This window comes from Magallana gigas, chromosome 3, assembly GCF_963853765.1.
Source record: "Magallana gigas chromosome 3, xbMagGiga1.1, whole genome shotgun sequence".
In the NCBI taxonomy this organism is placed as follows: Eukaryota; Metazoa; Mollusca; class Bivalvia; order Ostreida; family Ostreidae; genus Magallana; species Magallana gigas.
Window position 1 is genome coordinate 705,785 of NC_088855.1, and position 27,932 is coordinate 733,716.

General features: G+C 33.1%; 2 protein-coding genes and 1 long non-coding RNA gene across 6 annotated transcripts in view; 2 read left to right on the top strand and 1 right to left on the bottom strand.

Annotated features, from left to right (window-relative positions):
* LOC105325378 (multiple epidermal growth factor-like domains protein 10) overlaps positions 1–27,932 on the top strand; it is a 207,975-nt gene that overhangs the window by 34,705 nt on the left and 145,338 nt on the right. For 2 of the 3 annotated variants that reach the window (XM_066077961.1, XM_034482129.2), the window contains exons 1-2: positions 12,010–12,149; positions 12,884–13,069. In XM_066077961.1, coding sequence (XP_065934033.1) covers positions 12,089–12,149; positions 12,884–13,069 — 247 coding nt within the window. In that variant the 5' untranslated portion in view covers positions 12,010–12,088. Of the gene's footprint in view, positions 1–12,009; positions 12,150–12,883; positions 13,070–27,932 lie in introns of those variants that run through there. The other variant, XM_066077962.1, reaches the window with a different exon arrangement.
* Positions 4,035–5,055, bottom strand: LOC136273490 (uncharacterized). 2 transcript variants are annotated; one of them, XR_010711654.1, is made up of 3 exons: positions 4,831–5,055; positions 4,544–4,663; positions 4,035–4,386 (listed from the first exon to the last, which is right to left on the bottom strand). It is a non-coding gene; the product is annotated as an uncharacterized lncRNA (long non-coding RNA). The 2 variants fall into 2 exon arrangements; XR_010711653.1 differs by having other exon boundaries at positions 4,270–4,386; positions 4,544–4,654.
* On the top strand, positions 13,379–27,812 carry LOC136273259 (multiple epidermal growth factor-like domains protein 10). The gene is made up of 9 exons (XM_066077653.1): positions 13,379–13,382; positions 14,436–14,576; positions 16,670–16,822; positions 18,321–18,470; positions 19,771–19,926; positions 20,035–20,172; positions 20,842–20,982; positions 24,640–24,663; positions 24,779–27,812. Exons 1-9 carry the CDS (start codon positions 13,379–13,381, stop codon positions 24,892–24,894), a joined length of 1,023 nt encoding a protein of 340 aa, XP_065933725.1. The 3' UTR covers positions 24,895–27,812.

Genomic DNA, 27,932 nt, shown 5'->3' on the forward strand with positions numbered 1-27,932 from the left:
CTATACAGTATAGATTAATAGTTAATGAGAACTGTTTAGACTTATTGCCATCCATAGTGTATACTATCATCTACACAGGCCGCATCCAATAATCTGTGCTCCCTGAAACTATAAAGGTGAATATTTGGCACAGTCATTAATTAATGTGGATCCCCAGGCGAATAGAAAATGTAATGCAGAACATTCGTATCATAATTACTTGTAAACAAGAATTCAATATGAGTTCTTAAAAATTGATATTTCATTTCAATTTGAAAAATAATAGGTGGAAAATTGAACTTCATTTAGAGTTTGGTGATGTTAGCATAATAGATTGTGGGCGAACAATAAATGTAGCGCAGTGATCAAGAGATCTTTCGGCGTTCCTAAAAATTGATATTTCATTGACTTTTAAGATATAATTTGTTGAAAATTGAACTTTATTTTAATTTCAACTAGAGTTAGGTAATGTTAGCATGGACATCGAAGCAGTATTAATTAATGCATAAATATGATACTTTTCAGTGTTTATATGTCTATACCGGAGGGAAAAGTCGAAGAAGTCTAAATGATGTATCTGAATTGCAATAATATTGCTTAAAACTTCTTTTTTCTTTTAATTGCAAATATAAAAACATTTAAAACTCTTAATTTAGATAAAAATTCAGATGAGACTGTCAACTTAAATATAATAGGATAAAAATTCCACGACAAATTCTAAATATTTCAATTTAATTTACTCAGTAAGATGAAATTCTCTGTACAATTCAAAGTAAATTTATGCGCTCAGTCTATTTTATCTACTAATTTGTATATTCAATGATTTCAAAGTAACTTATAGGTCCAATGGGCCGTGTGTAACTTAATTGCGTGGACCCTGAGGTCCACGCAGAAAATATATAAGCGAGGTTAAACCGGATGCTATGGGGAAAATTCAGCCTGCGCATGAGCTGGTTCCTGTGCGTTATGGGTAGCTCAGGGAACCAGGCTTGCACACGTTTATCTGAATCGGGATTCCATGCCGTATGCACAAATAAGTTCAAAGGCGCTGTAATTGTAAAGTTGTCGGTAAACAGTACAGAAACAACAAATCCCTGTTAAAGAAATGATCGGCATGTGATATGAACTGTCAGTATTATGAAATAAGTTAATGTTACACATGTAGCTTAACTTTACTTTTACAGTAGGCGAGGCTAGAGTACTTACCGATTAAACAATTTTAAGCATTTAAGTATGATTGAATTATTTTGTGACTGTATATTATAGATGATTGAATAGTTATGTCATTGTATAAAACTTTAAATCTCAAGAAAAATGCATCAAAATATGAAATTAATTTACACAAAGCTGTCGCTGCATATTTAACAAAGTAGTACGAATCGTAATGTGTGCGCAAATAGTAAAATTCGCCGAATGCCTGATACTATACATGCAAACTTCATTCATAGACAGATCATAATTATTTTAGAAGTATGAACCCTTTAAATTCTGAGATAAAATGTCAGGGCTATACATATACGTAATGCAGCGTACAAATTTAGTGGTTAAAAGCAGGGGATTAGAGTCGATGAAATCTCAGATAACCTTTAGACTTTCACATTTTCGTGAGAAACACATTCATATGGTCCACGTATTGCAGTCCTTTTTTAAAGGACAGCAACTTGTAATGTATACTATTGTAATGCACTATACTTTTGACATATATAAACATGTCACTATAATAGAATATTTATTACTTACTTACTTACATATATTTTTTTCTACAAATAGCTGAGACAATGCATTGTCATATATAACATTTGGGACTGTATTTTCACGATAATTAGTCAATCTCTTGATAATTTCGTTTGTACCAAGCAAGAGGTTGCTCAAACAAGAAAACGATGTTAATATTTAGAAAAAGTCTTACTTTTGATTTGTGAGGCAGTTTAAACTTTTTTTTTAAACACTTAAAAAACGTTAAGTTGAAAAATTTAAGTTGAGAAGAAACAGCTTATATAACAATGTAAAACATTAAGAGAAAAAAAGCTGACAAAACAATGTCAATAAAAAACTAGATGCTGTCATTAGACAGTAATACCCGCACCATGTGTTTGCCCCTAAATAACACTGTTTTGAACCAGTTTAATTAAAAATGAAGGCTACATGCAAACTCCGGTAATACATTTAAAAATTATAATTTTCATAACTGAAGGATGAGATCCCTGCCCATATGATAATACACATCGTGACATGAGCAGCACTTTATGTGCAATTTGGGGTAGAACTGTTTGCAGTGAATTTTCAGTTAATCAATAATCTTAACATTTTATGTCATAGGAAGTATAATGGTCTATATATATAATTATTACCAACAAAATTAAAAATTAAATTATGCCCCCTCCCCGTGGCGGTTGCCGGTTTTAGATTTGCTTCTGTGTGCCTACATGAACATCATCGTGTGCACAGATTTAGAGAAGGGGTGGGAGTGAGGGGTCCAGACCCCCCCCCCTCCCCATGAAAATTCGTAAATTACCAAAAATACACCTTGGACCCCAATGCTCTTACAGACATGTAAACGCTCTAACCCATTGCGCTTCAATGTTAGGTAACATTATTTGGGGGGTAAATATTTAATCAATATTCAACATACTTTATTGTTTATCTCAATAGGAAGTATACATGTACATCACAATATGCAGGTGTCCTGTACCACCTTAAAGCTGTTATTTACCTAATAAAATAGTGCAAGTGGATTTGAAGAATAGTTCATAAAAATACATGCATGTTACAAATGACTAATCTTTGTCTGAAGTTACGTACACAACACGGGTTTGCATGTCTCATTAGCGGGTACTAGTTTTACCCAGCTCTTCGATTAGATGGGTTCACGTGTATACATACATGGGTGTTGCTAAAACGCGGAACGGAAAACGGAACGGAAGGAAAACGGAAAATCTTATCTAATGTTATTTACCTCATAGATTTGTTAAGTATGCTAAAACGATATACTTTATGTACCTTTTTAATTTTTTTTGAAAGATTAGCAATATTAGATTATTTATTCAAGAATATTTATTTCCTCAAAATTAACAGTACATGCATTGACCACTATATTCTGTCCCAAAATATCCTCGATTCACTTTTTGCTGTATATTTATATATACCTCAGGGTTCAAGCGATTCTCTTTTAGAAGCATTAAACATTCTCATTATTCTTTCTTTAAAACGTCCTCTCTAGATTATCAGCTGGTATAAATACACGGCTAAAAATAAAGAAGTCTACGGGGTTTTGCATTTTAACAGACCCGGATGATAGTGTTGAAAAATTGTGCAAGGTCTTCTGAGTGACTTCCAAATGGAGAAAAGATGTCAACATTTTCCATTATAAATCGTCCAAATGTGCTGCATGAATATTTTGGAATCGACAGACAATAGTCCCAATATATAATCGGAAAATCAAACCAGGCAACGTCTAGAGCTCTCTATTCGGATCATATGTATATAGCTGCTGGAATAAACAACTGCATGCTTTGTAATGCAAACGTAAACAAAACTGCATTGCTAAAAATACTAGTTTCACAAATTACTAGTTTCACAAATTACCGGGTATTTTAATGTTTACTGTATTTTAATTTTTTAATGTCGTCAGTCCTACAGTTTTTTTCTTCCATCTCAATGATACTGTATCGTCTGTATGATAAAAGATCGTCTAGAACACCGAAAATTCAATTTTGATGTAAGTATATACATGTACATCATATTTGAAAATAATATAAAAATACTCAAAACACGCATAAAACGCTTTCACTAACTGCGTACGTTACGCTAATATGCCAGCAATACCATATAATAGAAATAAGTAAAAAGTTATAGCTAATTTGCTCGTTTAATCATGTTAATGTTTCACAATTCGTATACATTTGATTTTTCCGTTTCGTACTCAACTAAAGCCGAATGAATACAATGCTATAATTGATAGACATTCATATGAATATTAATAAGATAGCAACATGTTGATAATCATTCATTAGATATAAATAAAAGATACAAAGTAAATCGTTTCTGGCCAGTCTATACATACATGCCAACTTTTGAAAATCTCCATGGGGGATTTTACGCGCGACGACATTTTCCTAGAAGGAAATTTCGCGGCATTTTGTCGTGTAATTGTTTTGTATAAACAATTGAACTTTTAGAAAGTCATCTGTTTCTTTATCTATTTAACATTATTCCTAATGTGTTTATCAAACAATCTCCTCTTTCAAATGAAATCATAAATAAAGTACATAACTTTTTTCATATATTAAATCAATCTTTATTAATTAAAATCAATCTTTAAAATCTCAACAAACAAGAAATAGTATGGTATAGCAGTTCAAAAAGCACGCAGTTGGCAAACAGGACCTAGCTCTGCTCTTGTGACATCTACAAAATAAAATGAATAATTAATTTAATTAAATATTAAAAAGCATTTATGGGTCAAGTTGCTATAAAAAGTGGAAGAAAGTATTTATAATTTTTTTCCTGACTTATAATTGTTTATAGATATTATATATTAGCTTATTAAAAAATTTAGTAATACCTTCATCTTGCTCCAATTTTGATTTCACAAAGAAGTTGGTAGCAGCAGGTGGCTTGATGGATGGCTGTTTTCATGTTCTTTGTAACATCATTCATTCCACCATGGTCTACCCTAAAATCCCTCAAAATAAAAATAAAGAATTGTTACTCATAAAGTTTAACATATCTATTCTTCTTGTAGATAATGTATTAGCTGTCAATCTCTCCTATAATAGTGTCATGTGTACACAATAAAATGTACCCTGCTAATAAATATATTCAATTGTACTATATATAAGTTAAACATACCTATTGCACGGCAATATACATGGTTGTCATCCAATTACGATCCCGATAGTCATCCCGAAAATCGGGAATCTGCCTCCCGATATTGGGATAAAAGTTTCGTTTTCTTTGGTGGTGTAACCCCATTCTTGTCTAAGTTTGTGTAAAAACTTAAAGTGTGGCATTTTGCTGTTCATCCCGATACTTCCCGATTAATTACTATCAAAACATGCTCCTCATTAGGTTTGCAAACACAGGTAGCGTACAGGTATTTACACCAATTCACACATCCCCATATACACACACGCGATACAGGTAAACAGCAATGGCGGTCATAATTCCGCTTTTTGATTGGTTAGCGTAGACAAGCAGCGCGGGATTTGAAATTTTAGATGGAAATCGTGAATTATTGTCGTAAAACGGGTTGGATTTTTTGAGAATCGGGATTTCGGGGTATTTTGACAATCCCGATCGGGATATCGGGATTTGTATTTTTGATGACGTGAAATCGGGAGAATCCCGCAAAAATCGGGATAGTTGGCATGTATGTCTATACCCTTTTTAAGCGATAAACGTGATGATATTTTCCATTCCGTTCCGTTTTCCGTTCCGCGTTTTAGCAACACCCATACATACATGTCTGTGTTTTCCGTATGCAGAAAAGGATTACGGTAGTTAAGATCAGCTAAAGGAATTCATTATTGTGTTTTAATTGGATTATCATTATGATGTTGACCAATTTAGGTAAGCATAATACATGTAGTAGCAGTGCAGTAGCACAATATAATAAGATGCCAGCATGGGATTCCTGCCAGCATACATACACATGTATATAAGTTCTACTTTCACTTTCTAAATGTAATCTCCCTTTGACAGCATACTGTATCATCATCTTTTAATATTTAAATAAGCTTATCATCGTTACCTATCCTATCGCATTTGTAAAGTTTCTGTCATTTTAGTTGCAAAAGTTATTTTTTTCATTTGTCAGACTGCATGCACTGTTGAGTTGACCCCATATTGACCCTGTATAAACAATTTCTTATTAAATTTGTGTATTACATATGTAAGTAAGTGTAGACACTTATATTTTTTATATGAGTAATTATAGGAAGGAAGGAGTATTTCTTTCTTAATGTATTATAATGCATCAAATACAATATGTAGGTCATGACCTTATGGGACTGTTCTGACCCCACGAAACAGGAAAATACAAAATATCTTCTAAAGTCATTATGATGCATCAACTGGTGTAAAGTACATTAATGACCCCCAGGTGTTGTCTTTAAACCCCCCCCCCCCATCCCCCCCGCCTTTATGAAATAGGAAATGATATGATACACTGTATATTTTGTTAACTTCTGAGATCCTCATCCCTAAACCGTTTAATTTATTTTTGCTCTTTGTGTCATTGTGCGTAAAATTGTATTGTAAGATTATGCCCCCTTGGAGACACCCTGACATTTTAGAACTAGAAATAATAATGTATTTTATCTTATTCATATGTTATACAGTAGTGTTTGATCCATGTGGGTAATTCCTAGCCTAATGATGTCACTGCTTTGTTTAGGAGACTTTACAATTGCCCCAAATAGGTGAATACACATGGCAGTGATGCATATAACATTTTGTTTATAAATCTTAAAAATTGAATTAAGCAATTTCCAAAATGTTAATGTGAATCACGAGAGAAAAGCAATCAAGAAATGATTTAAAATTTGCTACTGTACACATGTAAGAATGTATTAAGAAGACTGAATCTTTATAAGCAGGTTAGATGGGGAGGGGGATGAATGTGGAGTATAAACATTTATAATTTGAATCATTTATTGTTATTAATTAATTTTAACTTGTCAATGAATACTACTTATTGATCCCAAGGTAGAAATATGACCTCTGATCGTATCTCAATAGATCATTTGTCAATTATGCAAGGTGTAATGTAATTTTTTTTTAGAATAACATTTTTTACCAGTTTATAAAAGTTTTTAGACACCCAAATTATATTTTGATTTTAATAGATTATTCGACAAGGAAGGGGGGGGGGGGAGAGAGAGAACAGTTTATATTTGAGTTTGTTTGGGAGTGGGGGTTCCAAGTCATATATTTGACAATTTTTTTAATGTAATTTAAAATAAGACTAAGCCATACTACAGTCATGAACATGAATAGTATAGAACAAAACACAAACTAATACATGTACATGTACATGTATATATACATAGGAAGTATTACAAAACAGATGATTGATCTATATCTGGGTTCTTAAATTGAATCATATATCATGTACATATTATATTATTGTTTCTTTGTTCAAGGCATTTAAGATGGTATGTAGGTCATGATCCCAAGTGCTCTTCCTGAAATTATCAAATATCATAAAAACCATTGAGATCCCCACCTTAATCCAAAGATATTATTCCTCCTTAGGTCATGCAGGCGCATCAGATCATTATGGCATGTAAGTCATGACCCTAAGGGGTCATCCTGACCCCCTTAGAATCAGAAATTGTCAATTATCTTTAAATTATTGATGTTTGATGATCCTATCTCTATTTAATCTTTATTAATTATTAAGTCTCCTGAATGAAGTTTGGAGACTTATTGTTTTTGTACGGTTCTTAATACATGTATATATTCTTCATCTTCTTTTTCATCTTTCCCGCTCTGAACTTGTTTCTCAGAGATGGCTGAACATAATTGTACAAAACTCTAGGATATGATAGGCCTGCAAATCTAGTTGTGCACCCTGGTTTGATTTTTCTCATTTTGGGTTAGACAACCACTTTTCGGGGGAGGGGGGTGGGGGGGGGGTGTCAAAAGGGTGTGGGGTCTAACATTGAACCTTGTAGGAAGAATCATAGACTCTATTGTAAATGGTAACTTGAAAACGGACAAAGATAATAATATAGGGTTTTCATAATCATATATTGGCTGTTACTGGCAATATATAGGGTTTATTAGATCTGACCCCTGGGGTCATCCCCACCCCCCAGGAATTTGAAATTACCATATATCTCAGAAACTGTTATAATCATGAACCCTAAACCATATATATTCATGTTTCTGATGTCAAGGGGCATCAAATGTTATGTAGGTCATGGGCCCTGTGGGTGGTCCTGACGCCCTCAAACAGCAAGTCCCTTAATATCTTCAAAACAGTTGAGATCCCCACCCTTAAACCATATATATTCTTGTTCCTTGTGTCAAGGGGCATCAAACGGTATGTAGGTCATGGGCCCTGGGGGTGGTCATGACCCCCCTTGAACAGGAAGTGCACGAATATCTCGAAAACGGTTGAGATCCCCACCCCTTAACCATATATATTCTTGATCCTTAAAGGGCATCAAAAGGTATGTACCGGTAAGTAATGGGCCTCAGGGTTAAATTTAATTTTTCAAAACCGTAATGCACATCTATGGAACAGTTCCTTTCATATCCCAAGATATGATGTGTCTATCCATTAAATCATAAAAGGAGTTCTAGGATCTATGTTTTTTTTAAAGTGATAAACGTCAATTTTCTGCTACATTTTGACTCCCTGGATGAAATTTAAATTTTGAAAACCTTACTGCACATCTATAGAATAGTCCCTATCATATCCCAAGATATGATTGTCTATCCATTAAATCATTAGAGGAGCTCTTGAATCAATGTTTGTTTTTTTAGTGATAAACGTCAGTTTTCTGCTACTATTTGACTCCCAGGATGAAATTTAAATTTTTAAAACCTTATTGCACATCTATAAGACAGCCCCTATTATATCCCAAGAGATGACGTAGCTACTCCAAAAGTTGTAAGAGGAGTTCTGGGAACCATATTTTTTTTGCCAAAAAACGTCATTTTTTGTTGCCCACTGATCCCCTTACTTAAAAAAAAAATTCTGGAACCTGATCATGCCTCAATATGACACCCCCAATCATACTCTAGAAGATCATTTGGCTACTGCTTAAAAAAAATGACGTTTTTTAAACCAGTTTTTTTGTAAAAAAACGTCATTTTTTAGCCATTAAATGACCCCCAGGACAAAATTGAAAAATCCGAAACCTTATTGCGCATCTATAGGATACCCTAAAACATATTCCAAAAGATGATTTGTCTTCTTTTGAAAATGTAGGAGGAGTTCGAGGAAGAAGGTTTTTTGTGAAAAAACGTCATTTTTTACTAATTATTTGACCCCCAGGACTAACAGAGAATTTTTGAAACCTTTTTACAAAACAACATGATACCCCAAATCAAACTCCAAGAGTTCAGTTTGCTGGTTTATAAGATGTAAGAGCAGTTTGAGAAAGTAAAACGTGACAGACGGACGGACGGACGGACGGACAGACGGACGGACGGACGGACGGAACAGGGTAACAACAATATACCCAAACTTTCTTTAGAAAGTGCGGGTATAATCACATAGTTTACCCTAACAACAATAATCATTGAAACAAAATCCTATTTATAATTTAGTTTTATTTTAAAGGCCTTATTGTTAATGTTGTGTTTAAGAAATTTTAATTTATTGCAACACTAAAAAAAATGAGCTACTCGACTCGTTGCAATTGGTCAAAGCTTGTAGGCTAAATGATCCTAGTTTTTACAAAGAATACGTGATATTGTGTCTATTTAATCACCGCAGGATGAATATTCATTAGTCATCGTAGTATATCTAAAAATTTAATTAATATGATGTCAATAAACATGTTTTATTGCGGAACTATGAATTGCATCCCATCAGGTTTCTGGAAGAAATGGTTAAAAATCTGAAATAGAATTACTTAAGATATTTACAACTTATCTTCTTTATTTCAACTCAAGCAATTTTAGATTTCAAAACATCCTGTTTAATACTAAGAAATAAAAAATAATCATTTAATACTTGAATAATTGGTGAAAAAATAGTAAACAAATTGTATATTGAATTTTTGGAAAAAATAATTCTGAACCAATCATGTACTGAATTTAAATTTTTTGGCAAATCCGAATACAATTAATGTAGATTACACCAAAAATTCGACCTGCTATTGCAATGAAAGTGTAAACAGAGAACCTTTTAAGTTTTGGCCCCCAATTTAATGTTCTAGAGTGTATCACGCGAATTTAAATGCAATGATAAAAAGTAGGCACTTTGATTGAGTAAAAATTTTAAAACATTTTAATTATATACATCTATCAAGTATCATTCCCTCTATTTCTTACGGAAAGTTACAGTTAATTCATAGCTCTATAGATGCAGCTAGCTGCAAGTTTGTAGCTCCCGGTCTGAAAAACAAATCGGATGGACGACCTGGGAGCTACAGTGCCTCCCATAGTAAAAAAAAACTGCAATTTACGGCGCACAAAAAATTGTGCTAGTTTTGGACTGGTAAATCTTATTTCCAAAGTTAGTCTGTGAAAACAAATAACACCATTAAACTCTTCATTCCATTTACTGCTGATATCGGTACTTTACTGGCCTCAAACTTTCTCTTAAACACACTTACCGACCTCGACAATTGAAGTATGTTAAATTCACGTCGAGCTCGAAAGTCGCCATGCATTTTTTTAAATGTAAACAAACTGCACCACTTCACTTTACATGCTATTGGCTGATGATGGAGTTTAAAAGACTATCAGAGGCAAGTAAATTGATGATATCTGTAGTAAAATGTCCTAGAAGTTTTTTGGAATCAAATATTTGTATCGAATATTTTCGGAAATTAGGTTAATCGGTCCAAAAGCAGCGCAATATTTTGTGCGCCGTAAATTGCAGTTTTTTACTATGGGAGGCACTGTAGCTCCCAGGTTGTCCATCCGAATTTTTTCAGACCGGCAGCTACAGACCTGCAGCTATAGATACAGCTAGTTTGAAATTAACACGCCCCATTTATCGATTGGTCGCAATCTCCAGCGGCTGAAACTGACAAGGTCCTGGCAGGACTGAAATTGACACGCCCTTTGTTATCGATTGGTCAAAACATATCGCGAACAAAGAAAAATCACGGACTGCACGAAATAATCATGATAATGACAGACTCAAAGTCTCCCAGGAGACGATTTGGTTGTTTCTTTTAGCTCACTTACTTAAGTACGTTAACAGTAATATAGTGAAGTTCACTAACCTTGTAAACAAACTTAGCATATCGTGTTAATTAATTATTAAAATATTGCAATATCGCAAAAACAACAGTTAATGCGTTGGTCATCAATAGATATACTATAAATAGAACCAACGTTGTTTCACAGCATCACTTTTGGAGTTAAGGTGGAATAACACACCTGAAAAAGTCACTCAAGTTAACTGTAAATTATCTGATAATGAAAGATATAATGACAAATAAACTATACATATGTCAAATAAGAGAAAATATTTGCACCTTTCGGATAAAAAATGAATATCTATAAAAATCAATTCAGTATGTAACAACAAAAGCTCCTGCGGGATTCGAACTCGGTATGTACGGATCACGAGCCCGACACTCGGCTATAAGGTAAAATATAAGTTGTTGTCGATAAAATTCTTTTAATAAAACAAAATGTCGTTTTGGTCAGAGGTCAGCCATTTTATGACGATGTGTTATTTCACCTTGAAATTCTGAAGAAAAACTTTATTGCGTTTATTCTCATTTCAGTTAATTTTGTCAAAAGGGTAATATAAAAGAACATGGTAGAATTGCCTTTGTCAATTTGTCGTCGAAACACAAATACAATGCAATCTTTAAAATAGTAACAATTTTTTGATGACTTAAAACCAAAGTACCTGAAACTATTTAAGTTCTTTTTAAACTTCTGATCAAACGCAATGCTACTATAATCACAAGGATAACTTTTATGCGTTTATAACAAACAAATTAACAGAAGAACATTCATACCCACTTTAAATGGCATGGTCGCAATTTTAACTACAAATTCTCTACTTTTGTTGTTCTCAATTTTAATATAAATAGAAAGCCTTTTTTTCAATAGACGATCACCTAGGTTTGAATTTTTACTTGACATGAACTCGTTGTTGACACGCACTTTTAATTACATGAAAATAAATATACTATATTACTGCACAGAAAATATTATGTTACAAAAAAACAAGTGAATTTTTAAATGTGTTCATGAGAATAAGCTAATTAATGGAAAGGTCTCTGTTATTCGTCACGCACACCAAAACTTGTATTCTCCTTCTGTAGATCCTAGGAGCATGATAAAATTAAAACCGTACATGACCTTATGTATAGGGTTTTAACGTGAACGTGCGTCCATACACTGAAGGCCAATACACAAATCGGCAGTCTTATGTCGGCATCGTTCTAGCTTGTGTTCCATGTGTAGTTACATAAACAGGATGAAGAGGGCTTTGACCTGTTTTCTTGTGTCGTTATTCTGTAAGTACATGTATATGTATAGTACACGTATAGTTAACGACTATTGATTGATTAGGTAATTAAACATTACATTAAAACTTTCATTTGATGTCAATTGAAATTTGTGTTGCCAAAGAGGAATAATATTTGTAAACAGTGTATTTTTCTCATAAAATGCATCATTGAATAAATCATTAATACATCGGTGATTTTGGTAAAAAAAAAAAAAAAAGAGACTAAAGTGAAACATTCTACACTGTAAAAATGTGTATTGCAGCTACGGAGCTCCGTTCTTGTCATAAATCATTACCTGTGCTACATGTAGTAATCGGTAGTAGCCGGAATCAGTATAATGTATACAATAGTGACAAGTAACTGTTAGTTCCTCGATAGCATATGTAATGACGTGGGGTAGCGATCGTGCATCGGGCTATATAGAGGAAAAAAAATTTGGGTCGAGAGTTTAGAACCCGCTGTCGGCGCTCATAAGATTAAAAAAATTAACCGGGTTCCCTTTCGGCATAGTATGCTCACGCGTAATAAACCCTTTGTATACTATTCAAATATAGATGAGTATTGACAGAAGGCATAATAATAGACATCTTATTACACATGCACAGCCTGGCAAAAACACACATTCCATTGTCCAATAAGGTTTCACTGATGTGCAACAACATGATGTGAATATTCATGCATGATGTAGTAATGTATATCTTATCTTTTAATTGTGAGTGTTTTTTTTGTTCATGTATCAGGCATTGGTGGAACTCAGACATACATATTGTTATCGACAAATTTTGTTGCAATGCCAACACCACAAAACATGACTTCTCTTCAGTCGACGGCATGCAGTGTTTCTGGTGGCTTTGTGAAATACTCTGAAACAATAAACACTTTTTTACCTGGACAAGATTTCTTCTATACACAACAGAATTTTGACAGTAAGATTTTTCTTGTAAAATACTTGACTATAAGCCTTATAAAACTCATTCATGCTATAAATTATTATATACTGATAAATGTGTAGTGCATGCACATTGTATTAAACATGTTTATTAACTTTTACAGAAACAACAAAAGATTTCTTTAGAGTATCTACAGCTCAGTGTTACCAATATCCCGAAATATTTTTTGTTCTGAGTACCTTGCTGACAGAATGTAGAATGATTAGAAAAAAGTCTTACGACACGAAGAACGATTTGGCAGATCGGAATGCAACTAATATATATTTTTGGTTAAGATTTTATGAAATGGGTAAGCATTTATAATGTTAGTACAGTGCATATCTTCTTCTACATGTAAATAGAATTAATGTCTCACTTCATAAAAGTGGATTTTAGGAACAAGACCTCTTAATCAGCTGTCATGTTTATGTTTTTTATTTTATTTATGTTTCCATGTAAGTTTTTCCTTTACTACATATATGAATAAATCAAAGTATGAAAAGTACTTAGGGTCATTTTGCTTTGGTATTTTTTATTAGAATAAGTTTAACCAAAAAGTTTACTACAGGAATACACACTCTAAAACACTAAAATAGTGATTGCTTATATTGACTGTTGATTGATTGTGGCGTTCAGCATTCATGGTTTGACCATTCTATACATAAATGTGAAAAATCAACTCGCGGGCGAGTTTTAATGAATTTTTATTTCTCTACAGACTGTACTGGGGTTCCTTTTGCAAAACATTTATGTGTAACTTGCAAGTCGAAAGATTCCTCTGCTAACGTCACCTGCTACGTATTTGCCGGAGAATGCACTGGAAGCTTGGAATTAAACACCAACCTAATTGATGACAAAGACAAGACGAGAATGGCAAATCCTGCAAACGTGGATCAAAGGATGGAAACTGTACCAATAGTAAGATAACTCACAGTTCAAGTATCATGTACACCAACAGTAGGATAACCCATAGTTCACGTATTGTGTACACCAACAGTAAGATAACTCACAGTTCATGTTTTGTGTACACGAACAGTAAGAAAACCCACAGTTCATGTTTTGTGTACACCAACAGTAAGAAAACCCACAGTTCATGTATTGTGTACAGCAATAGTAAGATAACCCATAGTTCAAGTATTGTGTACACCAACAGTAAGATAACCCATAGTTCAAGTATCGAACATACTACTGTAAAATTGCTTACAGTTCAAGTGTCATGTCATCCAAGCTTGAGAGTTTATTTTTTTATCTCTGAACTCAAAGCAATTTATATATTCCCATTTAATTTTTTTTTGCATTAAGGTCTTTAGGTTGGAAGTCAAGTTTGATCGTACTTGTGTCATTGTCATTTCGATATTTTCAGTTTGTGATCCTGGAACCTATGGCCTTCTGTGCAGCTCTAGATGTAGTCGCCATTGTGTGGATGGAGAATGTCATCACAGAAATGGCACTTGTCTACAAGGATGTACTTCCGGTTGGAAGGGAGACAAGTGCACCGAACCAGGTACAGTTAAAGATATACATTTTAACTACAGATTAGAAAATGTTGAATCTATACTACTATATTAAAATAATAGACTCGAATTTTTCGGCTTTAATACCGAGAAATCGGAGGAGTACTCTCTTTTGTTTTATATATTCAAAACATCATTTGGTACTTGAAGATTTTCACATTGTTTTTATTTTTTCTCAATCAAGCTTTGCTAATTAATAATCAACGAAAATTCCTTTGAAAAATCCGGAAATGATCTGGATTTTTAGGATTTTACAAGCTTGCGCATGCGCATTAAATTCTCGCTAAATCAAAGGAGACTCTTTAGTTTATGTTTCCACAGTATCACATTTCCATGGATAAACTCAGAAACAATAATAGAAATACGTGTAAATTTTCATTGGAAATTTGTTGTATATTCTGTTCATCAAGAAAATACGGGAGATAACTCTAACTCATTGCATTTAATGAAAAATCCCGAGAGTTCAGAGCGTCAATATGGTGTGTAAATTCGAAGCGAGTAAAAAACCTTAGTTAAAATGTTGAATTCTTCATTAATATGAAATAAATTTTTAGATGAAAGTTATTCACAGACTCAAAATGGTTTATTATGAATGATTTGACTATTATTTTAAATGCGGCTTCATTAATTTTCTCCAAAATCGTTTCGGAGCGATTCTGCAATTTGTTTCTACATTACGGATGTATGGGAGGCATGTTAACTGTGGTGAAGGCCTGTCCCGAGACACAGTTTGATTATTCTATCTAAGCAGAGTGTAGTGAAATTAATAGCATTATTGTAGGCTTAAAGTTTGGTTAAGTAATTGTCAACAATACGGTATGTCGAAGTATCTATTTCGTAAAAGTTCGATCATATCAGAGACATAAATGACATTTATTGTTATTTATGTCTGATCATATCATGCACGCACGGGTCAAAGTCTAGTAGAATTCTGAAAAATCTTGGGGATATGTTTATATTCCATTGCCTGTCGTAGTCAATATGAACATTTGTATTCATGTATAATCCAAGTGTTAGAGTTAGTAACTGGTTTGTTTCTCAACAGATGTCATAAAATCTTGAATTTTTTGTATTAAAGTTTGTTTGCAATTACAATAAGGAAAAAGAATGAATTTTACTGTTGAAAAGAAAAATTCAGATAAAAAAAACAACTACACTAAATCTTGATCTTTACTAAGATTTTGATTCTTTGTAGCCCAAGAACATGATCAAAATGTTATACTCCTTTGGTTAGACTTGAACATAAGAAACAAGATATGAATCCAAGTAAAATCTTTAACACGATATAATACTACATGTACATAGTAATGCAACAATATTCAAACGTTCAATAAAAACAAAATGTATGTTCATGCATGTACAATAACTCAGAGACTTACAAAGAACTATGTTAAAGGGACTTGGACACGATTTGAGATCAAAAATTTTATTTTTATTTTTTATGTATAAAATGGTTAACTGGTGCATTTTAAACGAATTACCAAAATATTGGATGTTAAAGCCAAGTTACAAGCAAGATACAAAGGTAAGAATTGGTTGTTATGTAAACAAAGCTCGAGTCTTATAGTTGTTTACAGAATATGTAATGTAAAGAATTACCATTTCTTAGACAAAATGACATGTAAAAAACAACCTAAACAACTCATTATCTTCATAAATACTAGTATCAACAAAAGAAAGATACATTTGATTAAAACTTACACCAATACAACACGTGTAAAAATAACAATATTCGAGCTTTGTTTACAAAACAAAGAATTATGAACTCTGTATCTTGCTAATAAATTGATATTTGACTTTCAAATTTTGACATAGCTTTAAAAACTTCTATATTTATCAGTATAAACATTGAAAATGGAAAAATAAAATTTGAAAATTTTCAGTCAAATTGTGTCCAAGTCCCTTTAATAAAACTATATGAAACAGGAAGGAGCATTTTTATGTTTAAGGGATCTTATTAGCTTGTTATGAATTTTAAACAAGAAGAATTGATTCTTGAATAGGTGTTACAGCCCACGGGCTCCTTTGTTTCATAATCATGACATATTTTGTACATTAAGTCGTATGATATACGGTTTGACAGACTGTCCACCTGACAAGTACGGCGTGAACTGCAGTCTGACCTGTAGCCTTAATTGTTGGAGCGACAAATGCGACAGTGAGGATGGCACGTGTGTCTGTGGACTTGGGTGGCAAAGAAAGGATTCATCGTCCAATGATGTCCTCTGTAACAAACGTGAGCTATTCCATACGGCTGATAACTCTGAAGTTTAAAAGTAATAACGTTTTTAGAATTGGAATAATCATTGGGTTTGCTGCAGATATGTATATGTAGCTGTACGGAGAAAATTCGGGTTGACAGGCCGTAGAGCTTCATGATCAGTTCCTTCTATTCGAAATACTTGCACAAAAATGCTCTTAGTTTGGAAATAGTAAACTTACTTCGCTCGTAAGCATATAGTATAGAATGTTCTTCGAACATCTTTGTCTTGATGTATTCACTTACCGGGTTCCCTATGAACCTTTTTTACACACCCTCACAGTCTTCGTAAAGGAAAGTGTGTTAAATGTACGTGCAGATTTAAAAGTTAAAAAAAAATTCTGCTTTACTTTACGGGGACTTTAGGGAGTCTAGTTGCAAACATTGCGATGCTTTCAATGATGTGCTAGATTTTGATACGTTTAAAATACTTTAGTATGATCAAAAATAATGTTAATCAGTCCAAAACTCGCGCAAACTTTTGTGCGCAGCTTTATCTCCGGTAGTCCGTCCGATTTTTTTCATACCGGGAATTACAGACCAGCTAGCTGTAATAATGTAGCTATCTCCGATTTTTTTTATCATATTCTTTGACATTTTCTTGAGAAGGCTACAATTCCATAGGATCTCCGTAATGGTGCAACATAATTTTTAATGCGGTTGACTTCGGTTTGAAAAGATTGTTTTAAATTTTCGACTTCCTTTAGATAATTTAACGTTTTAAATCATGATGTACAATCAAACTGTATATAAATCAACACCAGATAAACCACCAGCATGTTTGCCAGTTATACTTATCAGCAATCATGACAGTTCTCGCATAAATTTATGGGATTTACGCTTAAATTTTAGCTGAGCTTGACTAAGTTAATATTAGTAAAAATAAGCGGTCTTACCTCTTTCCATCACAAAACATCACATTTTTTTCGTCGAAAAGACGAGAATTCCTATCTTGAGTTCAAAACCCCCTCTCGATTTCTCCCGGCTGTCCCAAAATAAAATGAAATCAACCAAAGCCAGTGAACATGGCGGACAAAATCAACTTGTGCTGTTGACGTACACGAACAATAACTACAATAGTTGGACTATACTTGATATTCTTGAATTAATGTATGTCCTACACAACTACACTATTTGAGGTCAGTTAAGAAATGCAAATGTTATTGTTATTTAATAATGATTTTGAATCACTCCAGCACTTGCATCAATACGGAAAATCAAATCGAGTAACAGCCTCCCCAACCACCCCCAATAAAAAAAAAAACAACAACCAAAAAACAACAAACAACAACACTAAACAAAAAAGAAAGTGTTAAATTACTACAGCTACATATCGCTGATATATCGTTTTAAAACACAATATCGAAACACATTTCAATGTTTATAGCATTTTCACCATTTCAAAATAGTGTTAAAAATCGTATATTAAAGTATAGGAATAATCGTTTAAATAATTCCCTTTCCTTGATTTCAGCCTGTGAGTCTGGATTTTACGGCTATCGATGCGAGGAGGAGTGCGGAGACTGCTTGGAGGGCACAGTCTGTTTACCTGGAAACGGTACCTGTCCAAAAGGTTGTAATGAGCCTGGCTTCCGCATTTCCTCTGACAGGTGCAATTATAATCGTGAGTGTATTTTTTTGGGGTAATGAAGTTTTCCTCTATTGCAACTATTGGAACCTATCTGATTGAACTGACATCCTGCATTAATATCAGGTTTAATGAAAAACTGGGCGTGTCATTGATGCCTACTTAATTTCCTTCCTCTGATTCTTTGAAACATGGCGAACAAGCATTGTAATTTAATCTAATCTGATTCACTCAGGTGACCTATTGCCATTGGTCTTTCTCTGACACCGTCTGTCGTCCGTCCTACGTTGAGCGTCTTCCGTTAACTATTTTGCCAGTGTAACTTATTAAAAAATATGAGGCCAAATGTTATCATTTTTAATTTGAAACAGCTTTTGGATAGAGGAATGAAAATTGTGAAATTTGTGACATAACAGCACCTGTAGCCTCATGGGCCAAAATATGCCAAAATTCTCTCACGATTTGCGTTGGAATATGATTTTTATCCAACGAGTTGTGTGTTTTCTATTCCCGTGCCTTGGTGATGGAAAAATCATATACCATCGCAAAAAATGAGATTCTTTTTATCACATATTTTACCAAGACTTTTGTTAAACCTAAATTCTCCCTGTAAAAATTATAATTATGAGCCACATTACACATCAATCGCAAGACATAATCAACTTTACGCGTGGAAAAAGTAAAGTTGAAGATTAACAAAGGAACATTTCATTTTCGAACAAATTTTTATCAACTCATGAAACTCATCACTTCAACTGATTTTTTAAAAACATTTTCATTCTACGTCAATCAAAAGCCTAAACCTATCTTATGTTTAATTATGACGTCACATCGGGTAAGAACACACAGTGTAAATCAAAAATTTATTACATGAATGATATCCACCGTACATTGAGCTAAATATGTGATAAAATTCATTGTCTCTGGGTCTGAGGTTCACGCCGTAAGCGGGGAGAACTTGGTCATATAATGAAAATCAATTTAATATTTGTCTATTCTTCCACGGTAGTGGTAAATAAAATAAATTCATGACCCCTGGATCGGTGGTCCAGGCCTTTAGGTAGAATTAATCTTTCCACGTACGACAGATGTATGAAATTTTATAATATTTTTTCTGTTGTGGGAGATCACGAAATTGTTTTGGTATTATGTCCATAATGTCCTCCTCTTCAATCCAATTTTAAAATAATAAACTGCAGGAACAGTCTGAGTAGTTTGGATTAGGTTTTAGACTTCGAAATGAAGCTTAAAATCCAAATTCAAGACTACATGACAGGTCCATCAACGGGCTATGATACTCAGGTGACCATCAAGGCCTTTAGTTCTCTTGTTACAGAATACGATAGCTATAAAAGTCCATGTTCTTATGATGAATACGGAATAAACTGTGAGAAGACGTGCAGCCCTACCTGTTTAAGAAATTCCTGTAGAAATACTGACGGAAGGTGTCGTAACTGTCCTGCTGGGTTAAAGGGCTTCAATTGTACAACAGGTGACTTTTTAAAAGTTTCATTTTAAATTAAATTCAGAAAACAATGTTGCATAAAATATGACATCTCTACTTAAGTGTTGACGAAAGCAAATGATATGTTGTTTCCAGAATGTAGCCCCGGGACTTTTGGCGAGAATTGTAACGGTCAGTGTCGTTGCGACGGTGGCTCTCCCTGTAATCCGGTGAGCGGCCGGTGCCCTGGGGAATGTGAAGAAGGGTACGAAGGGGAAACCTGTAGTATGAAAAGTAAGGGCTAAAATAACAACAATAATTATGGTGTTCGATACGAGTTATGCAAACGATAAGGTATATTTATGAGGCTTGATGGTAAACAAAATAACCATCTGATATGCCTTAAATGTTAAGATCTGATTTGTTTCTCTATAAACTATGATTTAGTAAAGAAAAAACTTATATAACATATTTTTGAAAATTTGGTGTTTTCTATATGTTTATATAGAAACTCTCTTTTAAAGGAGATCAATACAGTATAAAAATTATCATGACCATTGAGCACTATCAAAGGCATGATTGCAAACTTGTGTAATGGAAAACGATAATAAACATTAATAGTACAAATCGATTAATATAGGATTTAATTTTCTACTAAAAGCAGCTAAGGCATACTCGGAAAAAGTTGCCCACTGTCTTTACGTCCAATGTAACGTTAAGGCATTGATCAGAAAAGTAATAAAAATATATATTAAACGTTTGTACACAACAGGACATTCCTTATTGCAACGAGTATTGAACGATATTTCAATTGGTTTTCATGTGAGTATGATTGTAAAATGACGAGTATTGCCTTCGGATGACTACTTTCTGGGACGACGCTGGACTGAGATTTTCATTGATAGCCTATACATTGAATTGCCTACATTAAACATGCATCTTTTTACTTACTGTTAAATACAGAGTGTGAACCAGGGTTGTATGGAGACGACTGTGACAAATGGTGCTTCTGTAAAGACAGGAAACCTTGCGATCGTAGATACGGATATTGTCCGGAGAAGGAGTGTCAAAAGGGCTGGAGTTTGTCTTCGTGTGACTATAGGGGTAAGCAAGAATGAGGAGAACGTAGCGAACAAACGCAAAGTGTAGGCCTTTGTTGGGCTGGTAAGATTTTGAAGAAAAACAAATGTCTGTTGAATGAATCAATGATAGAAGAAGAAGAGTTTTGAGGGTTTTTCAACAAATGCGTCTAATGCTCTTCATATTGCACGTCATACTAATGACGTCACGTGATGTCAGTAGTCAACCGTTTAGTGTAACATTGAGGAATTTTAATAATTTTTATTAAAGACAAATGTGTTGATCCATTCTTGATTTAATTTGCGATAAAAATAAGAGAGAAGTGGAACTTGATATCTTTTCATTTATATCCTCCAACCCCAACCCCCCAGGTTCGAAACTTTAATTGTTAAGCATTTATTTACAATTCTATTTCACTCTATGTTTGACTATCGACTTGGGGGAATATACTCAAAATTAATATATTTGTCAATTGATAATTCTAAGAGTACATCAATATTATGTTCCTTTAGTAAAAAAAAATCATCATATAATGTGTTTCTGATTTGTAGTGAGATCTACAAAAAAAAATTAATTCATAGATTTTATATGCTAAGAAAGACACAATTGTGCCAAGAAAGGGCGTTTTGCTTTCCGTTCAAAATAAAACCTCTAGATTGCATGTTTCCATTGTTTAACAAAATGTAACACTGAACTAAAATGCCTCCATATTGTTTTAACATTCACAAACAAAAGGTAAATGTTTACATCTTCAATATTTCTATACATACATTACAAGAGACAGGTGACTTATATTTGCAGTTGAAAAAATAAAAATAACTTAAGCATTGAATGCTTATTTTGGGATGGTATCGGTCCTATGACACACCAATACCAATGCGGTGCAGATAAATTTGATACGGTTAGCGCGGTATAATAATTTGTACGCCGCAGATTTCCAATGCGAACATAAGGATGTAAATATAACACAAAGTATTGTTAAGAAGTTTATACTTAATTTATATCTCTTTTACCTTCTTCTTTATATATATATATATATATATATATATATTATATATATATATAGTTCTTTCCCACTATAAGCCCACACGGAGGAGCTGCATTTATTTTCCTATTGCTCTGTCTGTATGCGCAATTGCCTCACAGACTCTAAGATAGCGAATTCTCAACAATTATTTAAAGATTTTTTACTCGTATATATGGTGAATATTTCGAATACCAAAAGTATGTGGTGTTTAATAAAAATTGTATTAAATTTAAAATACAATGTAAGGTATTTTAGTTTTATACATATCTATTTATAATCAATTACAAGTGATCTTTCTATTTACCTGTTTAGAATTCAATGTACAAGGAAAGATAACTCTTACTAACTATACCATGAATCATGATTTATGTACCTTACCGTTTGCGTACTATGACGTCATAAAGGTGTGACGTCATATATTTTTCCAAGACTTATTCAGATCATAGATCAGAATTAAAACCACTAAACGATACATGTGTATTTCTCCAATTCCCTAAAATTGGTGTATTTAAAACATGTCTTATATTAACACTGAAAAGGAGTTTCTGTTATAACATATCATCTATTCTGTTAACAGCGCGCATCATGGAATATGCCAACAGAGCAATAGCTATTCATAACGCCATGTTCACTAAATAACGTTGTTTTTTTCTTAAATGTCATTTTTCTTTTTTCTATAGAACTATTTATATAATTAATATATAATTATTTCATGAATAGGAGGTTTTATTTTGAAGACAATATGTTATCATAGATACATAGACCAGTCTTTACTGCACTTTAGAACATTGATCACCAGGGGCTCGTAACATAAAAGGTACTTAAGTGTAAGACAGTGCTTAAGAAGGACTTGTGTACATTCTTAGACTTAAGTCCGTAACTAGAAGAGTGCTTAGCTAGGACAATTTACCTAAAACTTAGGCGGTCGGTAGAGGTGACTTGAGTATGTCTTAAGTATTGTTTACGTACATTCAGAAGTTCCATTGTTTATTATTTCAATTCAGCATTTGAATACAGTGTATTTACCAAATATTCACACAAAATCAATATATTTATATTCACCAATGTAAATGTTTTGACTTAATTGATATAAATATTATTAGTGGTCGTAATGAGCTATAACATTGTCCATATAGTATGCAGCTGGGCTGCTGAGTAGGTTGTCAACACGTAATGGTCAGTTGAGAAGAAGTAACTATATAATTATGTAAACTCGCAAAACTTGAGAAATCAAAAAAAAGGACAAACCTTTTGCGATTTTATAGACGACGATTGCCTCAATTTATTACAATGTATGTCGACTTCACGATGAAAGTATACACAGAGTATGTGAACTGCCATATTGGTGAGGTAAGATGAATAACAAAAGATTTAAAGAAATTCACTACTGGGTATATTACTCTATCAAGTTCTAAAGGCATCGCCATTTTTCGCCAAAGGCAGCCTTCGAAAACGACTAGTGAATATTCGTCAAAACAAAGAAGTAACAACAATAGACTGAATACATTGCTTAAGATCCATCGCTTTGAGCTTAAAAAGAACCTTCGGCGTATATGTATGTATATTCTAGCTGCAGGACTGTAGCTCCCGGTCTGAAAAAATTCGGAAGGACGACCTGGGAGCTACAGTGCTTACCATAGGAAAAATCTGCAATTTACGGCGCACAAAAAATTGCGCTAGTTTTTGACTTATTAACCTTATTTTCACACAAATTCTGTAAAAATAATTAGTACCATTAATTTCTTCAGCCAATTTACTACTGATATCGTCACTTAACTTGCCTCAGACTTTCTCTTAAAAATGATAACCGACCTCAGAAAATGAAGTATGTTAATTTACGTCGAGATCGAGAGTCGCCATTTTTAAATGTAAACAAACTTGCACCACTTTAATTTACAGGGCTGCTGATGGTGTTTAAAAGAATATCAGAGGCAAGTGAAGTGACGATTTCTGTAGTTAAATGTCCGAGGAATTTTTTGGGATCAAATATTTGTACAGAATATGATCGTAAATGAGATTAATCGGTCCAAAACTAGCGCATTTTTTGTGCGCAGTAAATTGCAGTTTTTTACTATGGGAGGCACTGTAGCTCCCAGGTCGTCCATCCGAATAATTTCAGACCGGGAGCTACAGTCCTGCAGCTATGTATATTCATGCCAGCTTGAATTGTGTCTGCACATTTACATCTACCCCAATCTAATATCAAAGATATCAAGAATAAACATCTATTAAATTAAGACAATGATTTTATTACAAATGCATTCAAATTCGACAAAGGTAATGAAAAGTTCGATTTTACTTTTTAACATAAGCATGACTTGGCTAAGACATTGATAAGTTTGCCTATGTTACGGGTAAGATATACTTAAGCAGGGCTTAATATGTAGGTCCTAAGATTCCGCCTAAGTCCTACATATGACCCTACTTGTTACGAGCCCCTGATGATCAGCGGCTGGCGATTCGAAGTAATCTACCATTTGGACTATGATACTGTTATAATAACATACATTTATTACTTATACGTATGGGGATAGAAACTGTAATCAGAAAATGGAGGTGAAAGCTATCTATGATTAAAACTAATATATTAATATTCATTTAAAATTGTTTTTGTTCTAATTGCTAATAAATATCTATTTTCTTTTGCTTAACAGACACATGCCTTTATACAGAAACAGGTAAATTTCATTTTATTTTATTCAATTTTGTCTTTAAAAAAATTAAACATTCTTTTCACAATCAGTCCCGTTATTTAAACCTCCGGTTTTCTTTTCATCCCTTTCAATATAAAAGCTGGCCCAATTACGTGGGAGCCCAGGAGCTTGGGGATCGGCCTCGCTTTGGGGTTCGTAGGAACCTTCTTTGTTACTGGATGTGGTGCGATTTATCGAAAATTCGAAAAGATGTAGCGAGAAGGTTTATAAGAGTAAGTGCCATTGGATGAAAATAAGAGAAGAAGTTCCGGGATTGAAGTTGAATTCATTTCACAGAGAAAAGTTCGGTCGTAAGACTATTTCCGTCCTACTTTTGTTATTTTGATACTTTAATTTATTGTACTTTTGTTATATAAAACATACATTTATTGTACATGTGCTAGTTATATCAAACTGATGTAAGTTATTAGTTGTACTGTTACAGAGAATAATTTATTCACCGCCAGAGTAATCTAGTGGCGTAATGACGTCATCATTATTGAAGTGCATAACCCATGACCAGATAATTGATTTATTTATTCGACACTATTCCTGTAATCAGATAAACGGAAAATCTACATAAAAAGAAGCGATATCATTTTAGATTTAGTTAGATGGTATTCAATTAGAATATTTCATTTTCCGTTAATGAGTAGTTATTGTGAAACTTTACATATTTTTTTTATAAATTTTTATATTGTGGTTGATGGAATGTTTTTTCATTGAGAATGTGTTTTACTGTGCTGTTTTGTATATTAGGAAACTAAAAAATGACAGATTACTATATGTGTTTGCTGTCTTTCTACGGGTGTGATCAGGTTTTTATGTTTTTATCTTTCCCCTTTACATATTGTTTTAATATTATATTTTGGTTTTTCGTGTTTATTCCTATTAAATTTACATTTATAACATTCGACTGAATACGTATATCAAAGTTTTCAAACTTTCCGTTGCTATCAAAGACTACTTGATTTTTTTCTCTAGAAGTTATAGAGGGGGCAAGGAAGAGGAGTGTCAACAATTAACAATTAAGTAGACACATTTGTTTAAACAATTAAGAAAAAAACCATCCTTTAATCAATTTAAGTAGAAAATATTGTAATTCTGAATCCGCTACAGCCCTTAAAACTTTTTTTTTATATTTATATATAAACAGTTTCCAGTGCCTGTGTAGGTAATGACATAAATGTACCAACCAAAGTAATTTTTAGTTTTATATATTTCATCCGTGACATTAATGCCGCACTGTTGGGGCGCACGTGGGGTTGGCATAATTATACAATATGAAAATAATGTAAAAATGTCAATTGAATATTTGATGGTACAATTGCTGAAAATTATAAGAATATAAGTAATAATCATTAGGATGTGGATATTTAAATGCAATTAAAAACGGAAAAAAATGTGTCTTGGTTATATTAAAGAATGCAATAAAACAACGTTTCACTGCTTTCTCTTTTCATTCATATCTCAGCATTTTATATAGAATGGTAAAATGTTAAACTACGTGCTCTGTTCATTCATGTTTCAGCATTTTATATAGAATGGTAAAATGTTAAACTACGTGCTCTGTTCATTCATGTTTCAGCATTTTATATAGAATGGTAAAATGTTAAACTACGTGCTCTTTTTAATTATTTTTTTTTTGCATGATATTCAAAAACAAAACAAACAAAAAATAATTCATTCACTTATCACAATAAAAGTAATGCTTGTAAGTAGGCCCTCAAGTGGTCGAGCTGTTAATACTTTATGTCTCTCTTTTCTCACAAGTGCTGGTCAGAATTAAAAATGGCATATCTTTTCCCATTTCTTTTACCTCTTTGACCTTTTTATAACACACCAGGATGTGCAGACAAATTGAATACCACGCGTTAACCCTTGATCGAATATAAAGTGATCGAACATAAATGGTGGTTCCAAAAATACTAATCATTGCTGCATGTAAACTTGTTTATTTAATCTAGAATACAACGCACCAAAGGAAATATTGGTCCGGACTTCGTTTTAATAGTCGGCCAATATCGAGGTATTTATTCTATTTATATACATGTTGGGGATATTTAAGGGATTAGTTTGCTTTTTGTTAATATAATTTGTGTGTGCATTTTTGAATTTTGCGTGTTGTTTGTGGTAGCTCTATATGATTCCTTTACGCTGTGAATAAATTTTTACACAGTTCTACTTCTTCATTATTTTCCAGGCCTTTTAACACAAATTCTGACAGCTGGACTTAATCATGGCAATGTATTAGTATAAATAATATTTATACAGAATTTTACGTGCGTTATTTTATCGAATCGTGTTGATGCAATACTTGATTATCTTATATATGATTGTGTTATATAGAAAAAGTATATCTCGTAATGGTCATAGATTGCTGATATTTATGATAAATGGTTTACTAAAAGCCATTTTTGTAATATAGATATCTTTCTAAACATATTCATTATTTTTAATTAAATGAAAAAATAGATTTGATGCATGAATCGAAATAATCCAATAAGAACATTTGGTATCAGCATTCTATGTTATATAAGATAACTCACAACACCTACACTTATACTTTGTAAGTCACTATGTTACGAGGTGGCGATTTATATGTTTTGTAAAATTGTTTGAGCCAATTGATGTAGTTGTATATCGCCCCTAGCTAAGTGGTTAAAGTATTGGATTTGGGAACGGCAGATCATGTGTTCGAATCTGCATTGGGCTTTTGCAATGTTTATTGAATTAAATTTTTAAAATTTTGTATCCAAAATTGCACGTCTTTAAACCTTGTTAATTTGTAAACTATCATACTATCTATCATAATTAAGAGTGTTTTGCTGATTTGAGAAACTTTATTGTACAGTGAGCCACACAAAGCAAATTTTAGGAAATAGCAAAAAGTATACACTATACATGTATGCACTTTAAAATCAATTTTTGAATAATATACCGAATGTATTTCTTCGGCAAAATAAAGGCAATGCTTCAATGTGGGCCTTCAAGTGGTCGTTGGATTCGAGTCACGAATGTTCATGTTTATGAATGAACAACCGTATCAAAGTATCAACGAGATTTAGATGAAGGAGCAACCACCTATTTACCTCATTTCCACCAATTTTAAAGTGTTGATCAGAAATACAATTGCCATATCTTCCACCTTTTCGTTTCCTTTTCATTGTCCTTTGAAATCATTTCTCTTTAAGTTCTTTATTATTAAACATTTTAACTGATTTATTATACATTTGGCTAAACAAATTAAGTAA

What these genes read in the sequence shown, in the direction of transcription:
- LOC136273259 (XM_066077653.1), top strand. An exon ending in AGACAAGTGCACCGAACCAG is followed by an intron (nt 14,577 to 16,669) that starts GTACAGTTAAAG and finishes ACGGTTTGACAG; the next exon opens with ACTGTCCACCTGACAAGTAC. An exon ending in ATGCCTTTATACAGAAACAG is followed by an intron (nt 24,664 to 24,778) that starts GTAAATTTCATT and finishes TCAATATAAAAG; the next exon opens with CTGGCCCAATTACGTGGGAG.